At 36.4% G+C, this 19,978-nt stretch overlaps 1 protein-coding gene across 10 annotated transcripts in view; it reads right to left on the bottom strand.

The window, feature by feature from the left end:
• The window catches only part of ADAM22 (ADAM metallopeptidase domain 22), a 233,088-nt gene that overhangs the window by 11,124 nt on the left and 201,986 nt on the right, over positions 1-19,978 (bottom strand). For 2 of the 10 annotated variants that reach the window (XM_055307394.1, XM_055307396.1), the window contains 4 exons: positions 12,050-12,150; positions 11,640-11,706; positions 9,307-9,417; positions 1,267-1,390 (listed from right to left, as the gene is read on the bottom strand). In XM_055307394.1, the coding sequence (XP_055163369.1) occupies positions 1,267-1,390; positions 9,307-9,417; positions 11,640-11,706; positions 12,050-12,150 (403 nt within the window). Of the gene's footprint in view, positions 1-1,266; positions 1,391-7,030; positions 7,118-9,306; positions 9,418-11,635; positions 11,707-12,049; positions 12,151-14,503; positions 14,699-19,978 lie in introns of those variants that run through there. The other 8 variants (XM_055307398.1, XM_055307400.1, XM_055307391.1 and 5 more) reach the window with 7 other exon arrangements.

Raw genomic sequence — 19,978 nt, 5'->3', positions numbered from 1 at the left:
CTCAGTATTTAAGGAAACTTCTGGCACATCAGAAACTAATATAACACTGTATATAATATTATGCTGAATTTTCACTATATTAGACTCATAAAATACTTCAGTGAGAAAATAAAAGGAATTGGTTCTTCTATGTGAAAAACTAATGACAAGCTAAAGAAAAGTAAGTATGTAAATAAATAAAATTTCTGGTGAACCATATTTTAACATAAATAATCAGCTCTTCTGTGTTTTTAAATCTGGCTTTTTAAAATATAAAAGGTTGCTAAATTTTACCATACCCTTTGACATATATTTTTTAATATTAGTATCCAAATTCCATCCTTGTATCCATTCCATCCCCATCTCCAAGATACTGGTCTAACTTTCTGTCACAGGTTCTTTTTTTTTTTTTTTTTTTTTTAAATTTTTTTTTTAAATTTTTATTTATTTATGATAGTTACACACACACACACACACAGAGAGAGAGAGAGAGGCAGAGACATAGGCAGAGGGAGAAGCAGGCTCCATGCACCAGGAGCCCGATGTGGGATTCGATCCTGGGTCTCCAGGATCGCGCCCTGGGCCAAAGGCAGGCGCCAAACCGCTGCGCCACCCAGGGATCCCATCTGTCACAGGTTCTGATTCCTAAAGTCTTATTGGGTGTTATTAGCCAGTAAAAAGCCTAAGTAAGCAAATTAGACATGGAAATGAGGCTACTTTTTTGAATCTCTGGCATTTTTGGCTATACTAAAAAACTGATAAAGCAAAATACTTTCTCTGTTTCATTTACTTCAGACTGTAATATATTAGCTACAATGTATCATACAAGATATAAACATATAGCAATGAATGATCAAATTATATCAAATTATCTCTAGCATTTATGAATGCAGTAGTTAAGCTCATTTGCAAATATAAATCTGAGCCCCCCAAATCCTCCATTTTTTAATGGAATATTGAAAATCTTCCATTTTTTTTTTATTTTTTGTAAGCAGAAAAGGAAAAATGGCTCTCTCTTTTAAACTATGAATTAGGGCAGCCCCCGGTGTTAGAGCTGCCTTCACCCCAGAGTGTGATCCTGGAGACCCGGGATCGAGTCCCACGTCAGGCTCCCTGCATGGAGCCTGCTTCTCCCTCTGCCTGTGTCTCTGCCTCTCTCTCTCTCTCTCTCTCTCTCTGTGTGTGTCTCTCATGAATAAATAAATAAAATCTTTAAAAAAATAAACTATGAATTAATAAATAAATGATAATGATCAAGGCTGCTAGCATATGGCAGTTTCCACCTACCCTGGCACTTTGTCGGTTCACTTTCTTTTCTTCATCAGGAAGTGGTGGCATTGGGTATGGGTATTTTCTGCTAGAGGCAATAGACCCAGTTGATGAAGAGGGAGACTTGGCAGGAGACAGAGTCCTGAGACGTTGAGAACACATGAAATAAATATTATGTGACTGCCTAACATCTTTTTCAAATATCTGAAAAGTGGGTTTAGAACAAACCCTTTGATTCCTATTTTCATAGGCCACTATTGCAAAGGTTTAAACTAGTGGGAGATTCTCTGTTCTTTCCAATCACTGGAACGCTGGAATCTTATCTTCCTAATGTCATAACTGAATGGACTGTTCAAACGTTAGCACACAGAATCAGACTCCTCAACTACAAAGCAAATGATGAAGTTCCCTATACAATAGATAAAAAAGCTAAAATGGAGAAGGGATAAAATCATTCTAAGAGCTCATAATGGTCAATTAAGTGTACGACATATTAATATACTGCCTTATTTTTACCACTTCATGTAAAAATGTTTTAGTATAGTAATTCTAATTATATTTTACTATCTGAAAATATAATACAATTGATACATTAAGTTGTTGAGTCACACACCAGTTTACACAAAACTCATGCATTCAGAGGCCAGTGTGTTAGTTGTGAAAGAACAAAGGCAAATACAGGGGTTTTAATAATAAATTAGTAAACATGCAAGCAGTAAAGAGTGCAGAGTTCCAGCCAAACAAAGAGTCTGATGAGAACATACAAAAATGGTCTGATTAGTCCCTACAATCTGCATTTCCATACAGGTGAGGATTCTGTACCATAGAGGTAGATCTTGATGACTCATGTAGGGTACACTTATTATGTCATTAGGATGGCTACATTTTATTGACTGGAATGTTACTGAAACTAAAACAAAACACAATAAAACCTTTCCTTTTTAGATAACATCTCCATCATGAAGATACTCCATATGAAAGATATGTGTAAGCTGTGGTGTATTATGCTGTTCTTGATTCTGCACATGTAGTGGTAATATTTGCGACAAAGCTGAGCTCACAAGAAGAGCCCACATCTGTTATCTCGTCCTCCAAGTAAAAAACAGAGCTGAAGAGTTTTTCACTCACACCTTATCAATGGGAAACAGACGTGCTAATTCAGCAATAACTACCCATTCACAAATGTTACCACAACATACCCATGACTGCTCAATTGCTGGGGCAGGGTGGCTGTGAGCCACATTGCCAAGGGGTTACTTCATAAATGGGCTTTTATTTCAGGGGGATGCAGCTCATCTGCTGGGAGTGACTGACAACCTGCGAGCATTGGCAGCAAGGTGGCACTGGCCAGGGGCAGATCTACTGCACTGCACATGCAACAGCATAAAGAGGTCTCTTTTTTTCCCCCGTTGGTTTCCATACATATATTATGCTTCACTCTAGTTCTGTAATTTTCAAATCAGTTCCCATCTTTTGGACACCAAATTCAAGCTAAATGTTGAAAATATTTTTTCCTATAAGCCCTGAGCTCCACATGAACATTCTTGCTCAATTTGAAGAATCAACAGTGGCTTAATTTGGTTTTAACCTATAACTCCTAACCTTTCCTCTATTTTTGGAAAATGTCTAGGACCACTTCTTAGTGTGAACTGTTAGAATATTATATTTTTTGTGATAATGCTTTCTACTACAGAGCAGATAGGTCAAACTAAGAATATAAGTACTTCAAATCCTCCAAAAGGCTATTAAAGCATATATACTACTGCATATGTTTCTAGTTAGAAATTAGGGAATTTTTAGTTTTAAGAAAACATTTCCAATATGACTGTGACCTTTAGGAAACAAATTCAGTATGTGTAGAATGAGGATAAACTTTTGTATTAGGTATTTAAATACATCTTTCTAAAACAAAGGACAGTAACCTGACTTCATAATTTTAGCTGAATCACTACTGGTAAGATGTCCAAGTTCAGGAAAGCTAATCAGGTATATAAAAAAGAACTAAATCTTGTTTACTTTAGGGGATCATGCAAAATGAGTCTTTTCAATTTGCTACAGAGTGTATGTGTCCATAGCATAAGCTATTGGCTTATAGCTTCCCAGAGACATGCCAGCCATTCACTTGGCCATGAGTCCAGGTCATTCTAATGAGGGGTACTGAAAATCTGGTCTTTCCTCTAAATATTCTTCCATGGTGGAATCCAATAATGATTGAGAACAAAACCAGGAGATATTCTCCAGACACACCCCGCCCAAGAAACCTGCACATATACTACCTCTCACATGAATACCTCAGTTAGCTGACACTTTGGACTAACACTGAGGGGAATAGAAAAGCCAAGCAAGATGGTCTGATTAGCAGCAAGGGACAATGGGTCCTGGAGGTTGGGTGGTGTGTGATAGCATAACAGGGATTATCTTGAGGGGATGTTCAGTACCAGAACAGGAATCGGAATAAGAGCAGAGAACAAGGTAGGGTAATTCATCTTAGGGAAATAACAACAAACTAAAATTTTGTCACAAATGTCTATGAGGAGACATTTCTCTAAAACTGCCTCCAGGCTCTTTTCTGACCCTGGCTACTGGCTATGTGCCTGCTAGTTCCAATCTGGCTTTCACTGAAAACTAGTCACTGGCCCAGCTCATTCACTTACAAAGTAATCTTTGAACAAATGTTATCCATTGTCATTATAGCACTTTCAAAAACCATAATAAGCATAATAGGTACCATTTAAGGTTACACAATGGAAGTGTGCCTGTGTGCCAATGGATTGTGGGCTCTCTTGGGGCTACAAAGACTTGCTGGGCTGGCCTTTTGTAGACATGCCTGTAAGGTCAAACTCATCTCTGTTCTCCTCTCCAGAAGGGGCTGAAACCAGGGCAGTCACACATGAGGGGAACAGGTCCACCCTTACTCACGTATCAGTGTTCAGATGCGAATTTTATAGTAGCCTCATCCTGGAGGATTTATGAAGTGTCTCAGGATAGGATTTAAATAGTCCATATCCAGCCCACTATTCTTAAGTAATTACAGTGAAGTGGAAAGGAACAGATTTTGGAGTCAGAGCCACACTGGTAATTCTGGTTCTGACATTTACTGGCTGTGCTACCTTCTGTTACTCTGTGTGCCTCAGTTTCCTCAATCCATAGAAAGGGAGTAAGAAGGCCTACATTTCATGATGTGGTAAGAAATAAAGGGGACATAGTAGGCACTCAATGTAGGAAAGTTATTATTAGTTTCTTTTCAGAGTTATTGCATTTTCCATAAAATCAGGGAAGTGGGACTCAACAACCTGATGAAGAGAGTAATCAAATGCATAATACTCAAGAGTAAGGATACCTGTTGAGAGCTTATAAAAGCACTGTCACCAAAAGAACTGCCCCCAAGATCTAGGTGTGGGGAAATAATGCTCTTACGCTGCTTGATGTGACTAAATGCTGGCAATCATTTGAGCAACCACTGTCTGACACAGAACTGGCACTATCATCACTCAAAACCTTTTGGCATTTGCTTTTTCATAGTATGGATATAATATTTTAAATAATGGGCTATACTTTGGACCAGTTTCCACAGTCACTAAGTCCCCACTGTATTTTGATAAGGATGCCACAAACCTCACACCACATGAGTGATTAATAAAATGGCCTTTGCCCTCATCAGTGGTTTTAGCAGGAGAGGTAATCCTGAACAACCTGGTGGCTGAGGAAGCAGATTTGAACTGAAGCACAGTGTTGGCAAAGCATAAACCAAGCTGAGGATATACTCTGGGTCTCCTATGTAAGGACTGGTTTGGATGAAGGGTGGATGAAATTCTGTTGTGTGAGACTCACTGTGTTAAAAGCTCTGGGGTATCTTAATTATGACTTTCACCAAATTTGTGTGTTGGTTTTCAAGTCTTAACCAACATAACCCCCATTAATCCTAAAATGATAGTTACATTATAAACCTCCAGTGAATTATATGTAGCCTTTAAATACTAATATGGATTTTAATAATTAATTCTTAACGTGACTATCCACTGTGGGAACTGATCTCTCATATTAAAAGAGGAGATAAAGGAACCCTCTAAAATTGCCCTTGCAGCTTTGCACGTGCAACCAGGGGTTCTAAAGCATTTCCCCATCCAAATTGTGTTTAGTCATGCAGCTTCTGGGCAGACCTGGGTGCTGATTTTAAGAAATGTGAACTCTTCTCTAGGAGCCACATAAACTACTCAGCTGACCCAGGGAGGTGAAACAACTCTTCCGGGGTACCATTTCACAAATTATTGATGCAAAAATGCTAAGTCCATTTAGGTATAAAAGCCCTAGCCCATATGGGACCAAAGTCATTCTGTTTTGGTTCCATGGCTAATACAAATTACAATCTGCCCACAAGCCTAAGGAAAGGAGAAATAGGACTGCGGGTGAGCCAAGATTCCAAATAACATTCAAAATAATCTTACCTGTCTTCCTGACGTTGGCCATCTTGAGAGCTACAGGTGAGGGTGGGATGTTTGAATGTGAGTGTATGTGTATGAGATTCAGTGTGGGGAAGTGATATAAGCAGAGGAACAGGGCAGGAGGGAAAGATGGGGTATAAAAGCAGGATATATTGTCGTGAGCAGGCAGGGTTATGCTTTCCTTGGGGTATATGCAAATGTATGGATCAAATTAAAATGCAAGTAGGTCTAATCATTTTCTCAAACTATACATGTCTAAACTAAATGGTACACTGGAAGAGAAAGTCCACCTTATATGGGTGCTGAGAGTTAAATACATATACATATTTTGATATCTGTTAAATGCTGACCCAAGTCATAGCAAAAAGTAATCTGAAAGCCTATTATTTTCAGAAGAGGTAGTAACTAAGTCATTTCTACTTTACATTAGTTGTCCACAAAGTACTCATATATAAACTGGACATTTACCTCTAGGAAATCACTTTGATATTATTAAAGAGTGAAATAATGCCATTAAGAGCTCTTGGAAATTCTCTCTGACCTCTGAAGTTAGACTGAGCTACAGTGGATTGAGTAAATTCTAGTTTCTAAAATGTAGGGATACTCGGTCTGCTCTTTTGTGAATCAAGAACATGTTTTCTCTCTCCTTCCTGCTGTCTGAAGTGTTAGACAACAACCATCTTACTAGCATAAAAAAGCTCCTTGGATGTTTTGTTGAGAATCTGTAAAACACTTCTCAGCACAGCCTTTGTCTGGTGCTGAAAGCTTGTATTGAATAAACAAAACCTAAACTCATTCAATCCACTCTCTTGTGGTCAAGATTCTCTCAATAATTTTAAACTCCATTAAATCACTGTTTTTACTCGAAGTAAAATTCCACTACATTTCATTTGGTTTCTTTTCATGTTTTCCCTTAGGTTTTCATGCGCACTATGCACTTGTAAAGCAGTAAGTAGGAAAAATGCACTATAAAACTGCTAAATTCTAGAAATTGAATTGTTCAGGTTAATAGTGCTTCTTTATTAGTGGAAAGTATGTTTCATGCCCATAGAACACTACATAGCATAAAATGAAGAGAAAGCTACTAAAAAGCTCAAGATGGTGATGGGGACATGCACTAAAAGGCAACCCTTTCAAATGGCTTCATTTGAAACATTCAGAAAAGAACTAGACTTGCTCACGAAGCCAGAAACAGAGATCAAAAGGCAGCAAATAAACAAGGACCCTTTCCATCTATGGGAACTTGTATTGGGAGATACAAGATAGAGAGCCAGTCACACTACAGTATTTGTATGTGCTGGGAGAGTTTGAAAAGGATATAAAATTAATTTATAAAATACCTAAAGTATGGTCCTTCAGTGTTTTTATTCACATCTTCTACCCACTTAGCTACATTATAGTCTCTTTTGAACCATGGGTTTAAATACCTGCAGAAAGCAATGGAAGGAACAAAGAAAGCAGAACAAGATAGAAAATCTGAAAATACACAGCACAAGCTTAGCAAGGATGTTCTTCACCCTCCAAATGCAAGTGACTATGGCAAATAAACCAGGATGGATGCTGGGGGTTATGAGGCAGTCTGTACCATGACATGAGAATAAACTCAGCTACAACAAGGCTTGAGGCATTCTAGAATGTATTCAACATTTCACGGAAAGCCTTGCCAGTGGTTTCCCCAAGGGAATCAGAAAGTGTCTTCCAATCATAGTACTGACAGAGGTCCCATTCACCCACCTCCAAAGTGGCTTTTTCCAGGCCACCTCTCATTTGGTTCCTTGGTTTTCAAATGATAACGATGCTTTTTGAGAATATTCAGATGGCTGCAATTCCAACCTGGTGTTTGGGTATATAACACCCCAAGAAGAATTAAAAGGAGCAAAGTTCTCTTTCCAATATGAAAAAAAAAAAAAATAAAGACTTTATATGGCCCCTGTTTCACTCCAGATAGCAGACCTTAAACTGGAGTTAACAAGAGAAGTGCTCCAGTTGGCTCTATAAAGAGCAGAAAGGATCCTGCTCTTCTGATCCTGGAGCTCCAATATACATTATGCATGGGCCAAATAGGTTTCTGAGATCTTTAAGCTGGGTTCAGCAATTCAGTTGTAGCTGCAATATTCCTTCCTCCTTTTATGCACTCCAGACTAAAGCGTTCATGTTTCCATTAGGAAATGGACCTCAGAAGTTACCTTCTTAATGTCTGATCATGAATTATGTGAGTGACTGCCAGAGGATACTAACGACCTTAATTAGCACTTCCCTGATGGATCTGGCAAAGTCTCCATCGGAATTACTGCGCAAAGGAAAATTTAAAAGGTGGTAAATTGAGAGTGCAAGTTGTTGATGTTGTTGTTTTTTCAGAGTTTCCCTTCATTTTAACCCAGGGAACCAAGCAAAGACACATCCCCTTTTAGCTCTCGTAAAATAAATAGATTCAACAAATCCAGTGTTGGAACAATTTGGAGGTTTTATGGGATTTTTTTTTCTTTTAAAAAGTAACTTATAGAGATATAGAGAGAATGAAGATGTAAGGTCCATCAAACTCTGCAAGCTATTTGGAAAGAAAACATGGGAAAAATAAAATATGCTATTCATTTGGGGTTAAACTTTGCTTCTTTCCACCATGTTTGGTTTCGGCTTCTAAATATATTTAAATCATGACTACATTTTCAGTTACATAAACAAAATTAGATTACCTTTTCCATAGCCCTTTCCCTCATTTTGAGCTATGGCCAATGTAATTCCCTCAAAAGAGAAGGGTCTGGTTGCTTTTTATGTCTGTAAGACCATTTTTGTTAAGACAGTGTCCCCTGAACAGGAACAACTCACACTAGTGTTGCCTTTAGCCACAACCATTGCCAACTTGCACTTTTCACAGAGATAGCCAATTAAAACTTGCATAAAAATTTCCATTGAGACTTTGAACCAAAAGAAAAAGTCAAAAAGCAAGTGCAGCCACAGATGAAGGCTAGTGAATGCTCTGGCCTGGGGAATACTGTAGAAAAAGCCCATGCAGCTGTTATCAGGTGAAACATAGCCACACAGCAAACTGAGTCACCCACAGGCAGCTTCCAGGAGGAGACGTATGTTCCTTTCACTGACAATCTTAGAAGCTCAAAGGGCTGATGCCATGGCTGTTCCATGAAACCTACAGCTGCATGGCTTGGCTTGCACATGATGGACTTTTTCCTCCATTTCAAGGAGCATCTCAGAAGGCTGTGATCACTTCACTAGAGGTCACTGAAGAGAGCTCTCAATGGTTTTTCCTTCTGGGGATCTGCCCGTGAAAGTCTCTTCACAGCGGGCTTCCTAGCATCTCTAGGTGGTGGTGGCAAAGTGATGGTTTTTTTATCAAACTGCTATATACCTGCCTATGTGGCTTGACGTGGCTTGTAGCGCAACATGCAAAAAAAAATGCGTTAGACAGGGTAGGAGAGCTCTTTGTGTTCTCCAGGATGGAAAGGCAGAGGAAAAGTAGCTGGTGCTGGCTGGACCAGGACCATGTCCAAGCAGACGTAGGAGGTCAGTCAAAGATCAAATGACCCTGCTCTCAGCCAAGGAAGGGACTAGGAGGGAGATTAAGTGGCAGCCCAGAATGAAGGGGCAGGTGGAGACTGACCTGTGATCCAGACTCCCTGTCTGGGGGCTGTCAGAGCCCCCTGGGCTTATGCCTTGGGATGGGACTGTCTGGGCGAGGGAGTGCCCAGGCTCAGGTGCTTGGGGCTCCCTCCTGTAAAAACACAATATATAATACAAAGTCTAAGCCAAAACCTTTTTCACATAATGTACAACAGTGAGGAAGATGCAAAAACTTTGAGTGGAGAAACAATACAATAAACAAGGACATTTTATGTTCTTAATTAGCAGACTATGCATTTGTGGTGAATGATTTAATTCACGTCCTGATGTTTCATCATCCTTTGGGATGATGGGTACTGAAGGGGATGTTGAAATAATGGGCTCAATGATACCTTTTAATCTAAAAAATAAAAAAAGATACATTTGTCTGTGGTCATTCTGCTTCTCTTATAGTCCCACAAATTATATTGTTATATCAGAAGCAAAAGGGGTTATTTAGTGAATATGAAAGTATTAAAAAAGACTATCAACATAATTCCTGATACGCTATGTATTAGAATTATTTACAAGGAAAAAACATATATATGTACATAGTGCCCATATAGTAAAGTATGTGAGAATAGTGGTCAACTTCACAGACTTGGTTCCATTTAATTAACATGAGTCATGTAACCCAAGTCTGAAAAATCTGAGGGAGTCCTTAATACTTCTTCCTCACAAAGATGATTTCACTATGATGTCTTATTAAGTATTATAGTGTTATCTCACAGGCAAGAGACTCCTTAAGGGCTATCTGGTATTATAGTTTTTATCACATGACATGAGTGGGAATTTTACAAAAAAGTTTTAAAAATTAAGTGACCATGCTAGTATATACTGTATGAATCTTGCTAAACACCAAGTGTTGTTTGGGTCCTAAATATATAGCTTTAATATAATGTTGATTTGCTTTCACTCAGGAGTTTTCAAAGCCTTATTATAGGAAATACTGTTAAAATGCTAACCAGTACACAAAGGAAGTTCTGAAGAACATTTTGCAGTTTTATCTGTATTCTTGTGAGCAACTGAGATGAGCTAAGGAGCTCTTACCAGGTGACCTCATGCAAAACAAATCAAACAACATTCCAAGAGTTTATCCACAATGAGCCCTAAAGCATCCAAGCGCTTTGGGAATGTATAAGATAAACTCTAACAGATTAGTTATTTATGATGGAGTTCTATGATGCCATTCTGGACCATGCAATGGTATTACTTAAACCTATCTAGTGTTTCTAAAATAAAGTATCCTCTAGTAAACTTTGACAAGCCACTTACAAGACAATACCATCAGCAGGAAGGTCCAAATTTCAGGGCACTGTTTTTATTCCTGGACTGAAAAAGGCAGGGTATATGATGGAAAAGCTAACATAAGTTTCTGACAAGCAGTTAACAAACACCTGCTATTCAGATTTTTTAAGTATTAAGGCATGAAGAGGCAATAGTGATCTTGAAAACAATAACTAGCACTGCAATGAGAAAGAAGTTTTAAAAAATTTAGGTAGGTCAAAAAAGTATGGTTAATTAAAACCTGGTGGCAAGGTCAGAAGGATACCGAGGGTGTGTTTTATTACTGGACATGAGATAAAGGTTTGAGGAAGCTTGGTTTTGCTGTACTTTCTTAAGTGAAGAAACAAAAAAAGCATGGTGTTTACCTCATTAGGAATAATTTAAATGTAACTTCTGATCCCACCCCCCACCCTCTGCTTAAAAAAAAAAATAATGCGTGGCTATCATTTAAAACAGATAGTGTTGCATTTAGTGACAATGATTCCGTTAAAGAGCAAGTTTTGTAAGTGCCCTTTTAAATGTCCTCAGAAGGAAGATTTAAAAGGGAAACGTATTCCATTAGTCTGAGAGAATGCTTAGATTGCAGCCATGAAGCTCTTGGAGCGGTGGTATCACACTGTGAGCAGTATCATGCTCTGGGACAGTGGGAACTTTCCCTTGATGCTTCTAGACTGTGTGAACATTGGGAAGAGGAAGGGTGATCCCTCTGAAATGGCTGGACCCCAGGTGATGAGAAGAAAGGAATGTTATCAAAATTCCCTTCAAAAGGAACCAAGACACCACAATGGCAGGTTACTGGAGGGAAAAGCCTGCAGCAAGGGTGTGACCCCTGCTGTCAGTGAACATTGGTATGGGCACAGTTGCGGAGATGCCTATGTAAAAGAGAAAAGCCATGGTTAATTTTAAAACGGCAAAAAGGAATTAAAAAGACAAAACCAAGACCAGAGGCATGGTTTCTACAGTTCTTTGATGATCTCGTTAATTAACTTTGCACACTAATTGCACAGGACCTTGGAATGCCTTTTTCCATTAGAGGTTTAGACTTACTCAGTTGAATTAGACCGAGGTCTAAATCTTTTGCCTCTGATTTTCTTTCTGTTGCCTCCCAGGTTACCTGAAAAAGACGGTTTATGGCTAGATTTGAATATAAATAAACAATTGCCATATGTCATCACAGGGTTATTTCATGTGGTGTACTCCCAGCCCCTCCCAGAACAGAGGGCTGTAGAGTACTGTACAGCCTTCTCAATTTGTCCTGTGCACCAGTGCTACTGAATCCCATCATTTCCCATCCAAGAAAAAAGAACGGGGCTCTTATAATAAATGCCCTCTTCTCTGTTGGGAGAAGAACTAAAGAGCAAACAGAAAAGAACAAATCTTTACAACCAAGAACCATAAAACACTGAATTTGGGTTGTGCAAAAAGATGCGCTAGCTATTCAGAATGCTACCCTATACCTTGCCAAGAGTTACTTCGAGGTCGTCCGTTTTCACAGATGTCTGAAATATGTTTTGTGTCTGGAATCCTTTCACTCCAAGAATGAGAAAGCCCATTTGACCTGAAATTAAAAATGTATACGTACTGTTCAAAAACATAATCAAGTGTTATTTAATTTTAAAATCAGTAAGCAAAATCTCTAAGCATTACTGTGCATTAAATAAATCAAGAAAGAAAAAATCTGAAATGAAAGAATGAAGAGAACATGAAAGTCTTCATGAAGAAGGCAGAATTACACAACATTCAATTTAAGAAAAGTCAAATACAATGGAACCCCATTACAATAGTTTACAATTGAAAAGTATCAGCATACAGTACGAGCCAATTACATTCCCAAAAACCACAGACAGCAAATTCGCTTCATATTTCAGTTATATAATTGGAGTAGAAGAGTTATAATGGGGTCCCACTATAAATGTTTCTTAATTGTAAAGCAATGGTTTTCATTCAAATATTATGAGAACATGGACTTCCAAGAGATTTCACTAAGATCTGTCCAATTGAACCTGGTCAACCTTTATCAAAGTAATATTTAGGTTTTTTTTTTTAAACAATAAAACTATATTTGAGAATTGGCATTTTCTCCACAAATATGGCTGGCCCAAAATGTAGTATGTTAGTTAACTGCTCAATACCTGAACTGAATCAAATGTTTATCATGGAAGCATCTCTCATAAAGCCCATGTACCATTAAGCCCTTGTGCTATTTGTGCCCTGCCATCTTAAATATTCTACAAGAAGCAAAGTTTATACACATGCCTGTACCACATATGAAAAGTATTTTGACAAACTACATGTATTTAGGAGGAGTCACATAATTTGATATCATTTTTAACTGCTTAAAAGTTATAACCCATTTTTCTAAAATCTAGGAATGATTCAAATCAGCATTTTAAGTTCTTGAGGAACTTTAGAAAATATTTAAAATCTTTCCCACATATCAATCCAGTTAATTGCTAATAACGTCTATTTTAAAAGGAGCCTTCTACTGATGAATGAAAATAAATGGAACTCAGCACAATTATAACATATTAATTCCTCAGGTTAGGAGTTTTACAACAGAATTTGCTAATTATAGAATGAATCCTATTTTCTGCAGAACAAAAAAAATCTGCTGGAATTCATTGATTTTTCTACCTTTTTCTCGTGTTAATTTAAAATTAAATATTTAATTTAAGGTTAAATTAAAGATTAAATATTTGACCTTTTTCTCATGCTAATTTAAATATTTGACCAAGAAAATATGTATATATGGAACCTAGATAAATCTTATTTTCTTAGCCAAAAAAAACCTCAGTAATTTAAAAGAATAAAAATTTTTGAAAATCCTTCTACAGATCTATACTCCTTGTGCAAAAACTACTTTTGCTCTAAGCTGTTATCTGAGTAAAAACAATCCTTCATGCATAAGACACTTCCACATAAAGAAGGGTTCCCAGATCTACTGATCCTTTCTTTTCTCCTTTGTGATTGCTTATAGAGTGAGATCCATTGCAGAATTTTTACATATGATTCACTCTATGTAGAATTTCAGAAGAGATTACATTTCTTCTAAATAAGCTAGAAATTCTCCTTCAGTCTACATGGTACCTACTCTGCCCAAAGCAATCAAATCTTTTGTACTGGGTTATCAAATCTTCTTTTTCTATACATTACATCTCTATTAACAATTTTAAAGAAACTCTTCCACAGGAATATTTTAGCTTTCTTCAATGTGAATGTAGGTTTCATTTCCTAAAACATTCCAACTATTTATTTCTTCTACCAGTTTATTTTATTAAGCAGTTATAAAGCATGCAGAATTTTAACTGGTCTTATACACCTTAAGATCTTGGAACAAAAATATAACATCAAGGTTTAAAACATAAATATTATATTAACCCCACTTGTCCTATTATAAAATTCAGGTAAATATTAAATATACTTAATTTTGCAACCAAGCTCTAAATTATAAAGTCTAGATAGAAATAATCATTCCAGGAATAAAAGGCAAAATCATAATATTCAAATATACGATTCACAGAGAAGCAAACTTTTTTTCACAGCAAGCTTAGCTTTGGTATATTTAAAATCTTAAAATATTCAACGCAGCATTTATAGTACCATTTTAACAACTGCTTTACTGAAGCATGACAGTAACCTTTTTCTTTGACTACCCAACATGACATAAAGCTCACCATTTAAAATATTATAAAATACTATGTATAGTTTCTTAAGCCATATAAGAGCAAGATTGAAAAACCCTAGGATTTCTACATAGATTTAGGATTGTTATTTGTTTGGTTTAATTTTGGTTCAATTTCTGGCCTGATTTAACAAGTGGTTTTGAGCATATGGCATTTGGAAGCATAGTAATCAAAGAACAAAGGATACTATTTTTTAACATTCAAGAAAGAAGGAAGAAGTAATCAAACCTGCTGCAAAATAATGAAATGTTCTGACTAATGGAATAATGTGTGATGGAACAGGTAGAAATCTGAAAATGCGACAGAAAAGCAGACCTCTTCTTAGAACTAGATGCTGAGTTTGTGCTGACTCCGGGAGGAATGTCGCTATAAAAAGAGTCGCCATCTCCAGGCTTTTTTACATAATCTCCCTGGGGTAACTGTCTAAGGCATAATAAACATTTCAGAGTCAGAAAACAAGACACACACATGAACACAGACATATACAAATATTATTTTAGGAAAAAAGTGGTAGGGATAATGATCTACATGAATCAAATCTGTAACAACATGTAAGATTATTAATAAATGTGACAAGTTAAAGTCATTCTAACTTGTAGAGGTCAGAAATGCAATCACTGAAGTCTATACAATCTGGATGAATAAAGCCTTGCTTCAGGGGAAAAATATGGAAAGATGAGGTTTTTCATTGTTAACTTTATTATACTTGGAGATGTTGACGGAAGTTTTGACTTAAAAAAAAAATGGTGCTGAAGGAGACATGTTGGGACAAACAGTCCTTGCCCCAAATAAGGCATAATTCTTTCACTGTGGCTGGCCAATAAACTATTTTGAATTCTAACCATTATATAATGTAACCTTAAGACCAATTAAGTCTTAAAATAACTGATTTCTAAGCAATTTTCTATAAGTTAATCCAAATAAATTCTTATTGGAGTAATCTGTTCAATTTGCAGCTTCATTGTTCATTTAGGAGAAATATGAAGCTGAAAGAGAGTCAAACACCAAGCAAAAATGTAATTCTACAACTGCACAGGAGAATATGTAAAGGGAGATCATTTAGCACAAGGAAGAAGGGGTTGAAATAAAACCTGAATTCTTGTTGAGACTATAGGAAGACAGTTGCTGGGTGACCTCGGTTCTCTATCTCCACAGAAGGAACACCACAAAGGATGATCTGTTTAATCTGTACTATTACTGACCCCATGGACTCTGATTTTGAATTGGCGAAGATCGCAACAGATTTTTATCACTTTCCCTAAGGAAGGAGTGTAGAAAACTCAGTGATGGACCACCTTGTCAACCTCAATAGCTAATCTGATCATCTGCCAATGCCTGGCCCCCAAAGAGCCACCTGCATCCAAAATTTGATTCAGTTCCATTCGATACTGTTGTGGGAGGTGCCACAAACCGGTGCTGGATTGAGAATTTTAAACAAATTTATACTTCAATGGGCCTCTAACAAAGGCCAAATTTGCTAACTCCTTTTTCTACTTAGTTTTTCCTTAGTTTCCATGCTTACCTTGGTTACTTGCTGATGCTAAATTCTATCTTAAAAAATGCCACTTTCAGATGTTTGTTTCCTTGTACCAGTTTCCATTCTGTTTGAAATGTTAACAATACTTGGTCATTCCTTCTTTTGAATGACTCAATACCTCTTTCATATTATTTCAATCCTATGTAATTATACATAGCCCCAAATCTAAAAAAAATTTTCAACTCACTGAAGCACATATATTAATTTGTGTGATCCTCCCCTTGAAGAAAGTCAAATTTCTCATTTGATCTATAAGTCTAATTTTACCTAGAACCCTGTGATATGTATTCTTTCAAAATATTTTTAAACCCTTAAGTGGCTTCCGCTCATAACTAACTTTTTTCTTTTTCCCAGTATATTATGAAATATTAATTTTATATAAAAAATAATACAACTTCCCCAAATTCATAGTGTTAATACAGGACAAATCATATATACTGTTATGGAAGAGATCTTTAATCTCTGGAATTACATTTCCTGCCTTGCCTCCCATGAGTCCAATATTCTGTCAATGCTTGAAAAACAAATGATCTCAAGAAACTCAGAGTTCCATATGTCATTTCAGGGAGGAAACTTTCCTTTCAGATCATGTTAATATTTATAAAAGAATGCCAAAGATGGGACACCTGGGTGGCTCAGCGGTTGGGCATATCTGCCTTTGGTTCAGGGCGTGATCCCAGGATCTGGGATCGAGTCCCACATTGGGCTTCCTGTGAGAAGCCTGCTTCTCCCTCTGCCTAGGTCTCTGCCTCTCATGAACAAATAAATAAACCTTAAAAAAAATAAAAAGAATGCCAAAGAATATCTCATCAACATCACATTTCCAACAATATAATCTATGGTTAACAAATCCTTTCTCATCATTACCTTTAATGATAATCTGTGTAAGCTGATGAGATATGCCTCACTAAATTCAAATTAAATAAAGACAAGTTCCAACTACACTTGACCTTTCTATTAATCTATCTCCCGAATTACCTTCTCTTAATGTGGTTCTGGCATTTGCGTATTTACCAAAGGCTCACTTGGCTGATGCTGCAGGCTTAAATGGACTACCTCTCATGATGGATGGGCCTAGTTTTGTTGTTGGTTTTGTTTTTTTAAAACTATGAACATTTTATAATTCCTTCAGTGTAATTTCTCTGCAGAGCATGATCATCTTTTACACAATGCACAAAAATCCTAAATGCTAAACACAATATAAACTGTGGGCTTCAGTCAAAGGATTGGAAGGGAGTTCAAATTCAATGAGCTTCTGGGGCATGGCTTTATTTTTATAATGATGGGCAGATTAGATTCTTAGCTATCATTAGTTAGACTCTAAAATACAGAAACTAGTTTGCATTCTCCTTAAAATTCCATAAGGAATGCATTTAACTTTCTTCACATAGTAAATAAATAAAAATATCAATGACATATTAAGAATTTTGTTAAAGATCTCTTAAGAATAATTATTTAACATTCTTCACTGTCCAGAAATGTACCTCTTTTTCAATATCCATTGCAGATTATAATGAAGTTATTTCTTCTTGTTTAGCCTTTAGTGAAGATAAAGACTATCAGGTCCCCATGATCAATAAAATAACATTTCATCATTAGTTATATAAGATCATAAATGACTAAGTGATTCTTTAATTTTTTTTATTGAATTTATTTTTCTAGTCTTTATGGCTTTCTTCTTAAATTTTGCTTGTTTCATGGAATTTTGAATCAAGAAGTGATTACTACATTAGGTGGCCTGACTGGTGCCAAGTTTTGTCATGGAATCATTACCTCATATTTCCGAAATTATATGCAAATATTGTAGACACGCACATGAATTTTTGTAAATAATGACCAAAGATAATAAAAAGTTATTTAACTGAATTCTTTTTCCTCAGAAAGGAACTCTGTTATGATGGAAATCTGGTCTTTCCTTAAAGGGTCCAATGAGTATTAATATAAATTAATATTTTATATTATATATACATTATATTTATACTTACATAAATATATATATTTAACTTAAATCCTTACACAGACTTAAAATGAGAATAAAATGAAAAAAAAAAAGTCTTAACCTTAATGCTAAAGGAGGCATTTCTCCAATGCTTTGCTGGTGTCTGTCTGATATTAGAATTATTTACTGTTTTAAGAATATTGTGTAATGTGTACCAAGTCACACTGACAGATGCATGAATATCACTTAAATAATAATATAAAAACAAACTAACATAGTTTTGAAAAAAAGGAGGGAGGGAGGTTCACAAGCAGAAAATAGACTGGCTAAAACAGGTGAGAGAGAAAAGAAATGGGAAAGTGGGTTTCTGCTTAAGGTAGAGATAGGAAGATATGATCTTAATTATTTATTCTATTTCACATTAATCATAATGTATGTTCATTTCAGACAAAAAAATATTTCAGCTGAATATGGATGTTTTATAAATCCAAGGTCAAATTAATGTTTTCTTACTCTATTGCTACTTGCAAACCTATCTGAAAACTAAAGCTCAAACTTGTAAATCTTGTTACAAAGTATACAGCAGTTCAGGTGCCTGGCTGGCTCAGTTGGTGAAGCATGAGACTCCTGATCTCGGGTTGTAAGCTGCAGCCCCATGTTGGGTATACAGATTGCTTAAAAATAAAATCTTAAAAAAAAAAAACATACAGAGTAATACAGCTGCTAGATCCTAAAGCAATTATGCTAAAATATAAATGATAGCATCAACTGAAAATATTATGAAAGTCTTCTTCCCTGAAGATTCTAAAGAAAAAGATCAATAGCCATCCTTTCTAGTAACTACATGATTAATAAAAACTCTCCATGGTTCCTGTTACATGGTTCAATGCTTCATAAGGTACCACTGGAAGATATAAAGTGATACCATTCAAAAAAAAAAGTGATACCATTCATGGATGGGGTACTGCCTCTACTGTGCCCAGAATAAGACTTCTCTTTTTATCAAGCACTTTGTAAACCAAAAGAAAACAAAACAAGTGGTTTGCTTCTTGTCTTCTTGCAGACTTGCAATTAAACCTATCATGCCAGGTTATCAAGCTCCTTCACAGAATTACTTGCCTGACTTCTCCAATAATTTGAATGTTACACCTAATGGCATTTGAGCCATTACATCAGTAAGAATCTGATAACTGGCTACATGTTTAATACGGCCTTGCATTTAATATCAAAGAAAACCTTCCACCAGGTCCACCAATATGTGTGGGCCTCATTCATGTCAATGAATGCTTCCTTTCTCTTTGAGACCAAACACATCCACCTCCTTCATTTGAAGATTAGAGAAACACAGAGTCTTCAGAGACCACACACTAATAACTTCCCTTACTATGATGCTTTACAGATTACAAAGAGCTTTATCTGATTTTAAAGTTAAGTAATTTCCCAAGAAATCATATCCTAGCAAGTGATTTTCTGATTCCTTGTCACTTGGTCCTCCCACTATGGAACCTCAAAGGAAAACCTTTAAATTTAAAGATAAAGACAACTCAAAATCCTTATTTCTATTCGTAGCATCCTTTGGAACTGAACACATCTCTATCTGAACATCTGAAAATACTTTTATTAAGACTATACATTTCTGAATGCATGCTTTGGTCCATTGGCCTTACCACCTGTTCTATAACCGATATATATTCTTAAAAAGGAAAATCCTTCAGAAATGTATACATTCACAGGGCATCTGGGTGGCTCAGTTGGTTAAGCATCTGTCTGTCTTTAGCTCAGGTCATGTTCCCAGGGACTTGGAATGGAGTCCTGCATGGGGCTCCCTGCTTAGTGAGGAGCTCGCTTCTCCCCCTCTCTCTGCCATTCCCCAGCTTGTACTCCTCTGACTCTTCCTATCTCTCTGTCAAATAAATAAAATCTTAAAAAAAAAAAAAGAAATTTATACATGATTTGCTGATCTAAAGTCCATTATTTGCTACTTCTCCATTTTGAGAATTATTATACAAGTATAAGATTCATTAGCTATGGACAAGGGCAAAAATAAATAAATACTGTAATGAAATATATCAAAATACATAAAATAAATCTGTCAAAGACGTGACTCTCTCAAAATATGAACTAGATTCCAAAAGAGAAACCAGGTTGATAAAATGATGATACAGTAATATCAGGAGGCATGAAATTATATCAGACACATAAAGGAAACAACGCAAAAATGTTCTCA

The sequence above is a fragment of the Nyctereutes procyonoides genome, unplaced genomic scaffold, assembly GCF_905146905.1.
Source record: "Nyctereutes procyonoides isolate TBG_1078 unplaced genomic scaffold, NYPRO_anot_genome, whole genome shotgun sequence".
NCBI classification, from domain to species: domain Eukaryota; kingdom Metazoa; phylum Chordata; class Mammalia; order Carnivora; family Canidae; genus Nyctereutes; species Nyctereutes procyonoides.
The sequence above is the reverse complement of the archived record's forward strand: the minus strand, read 5'-3'. Positions and strand labels throughout refer to the sequence as shown.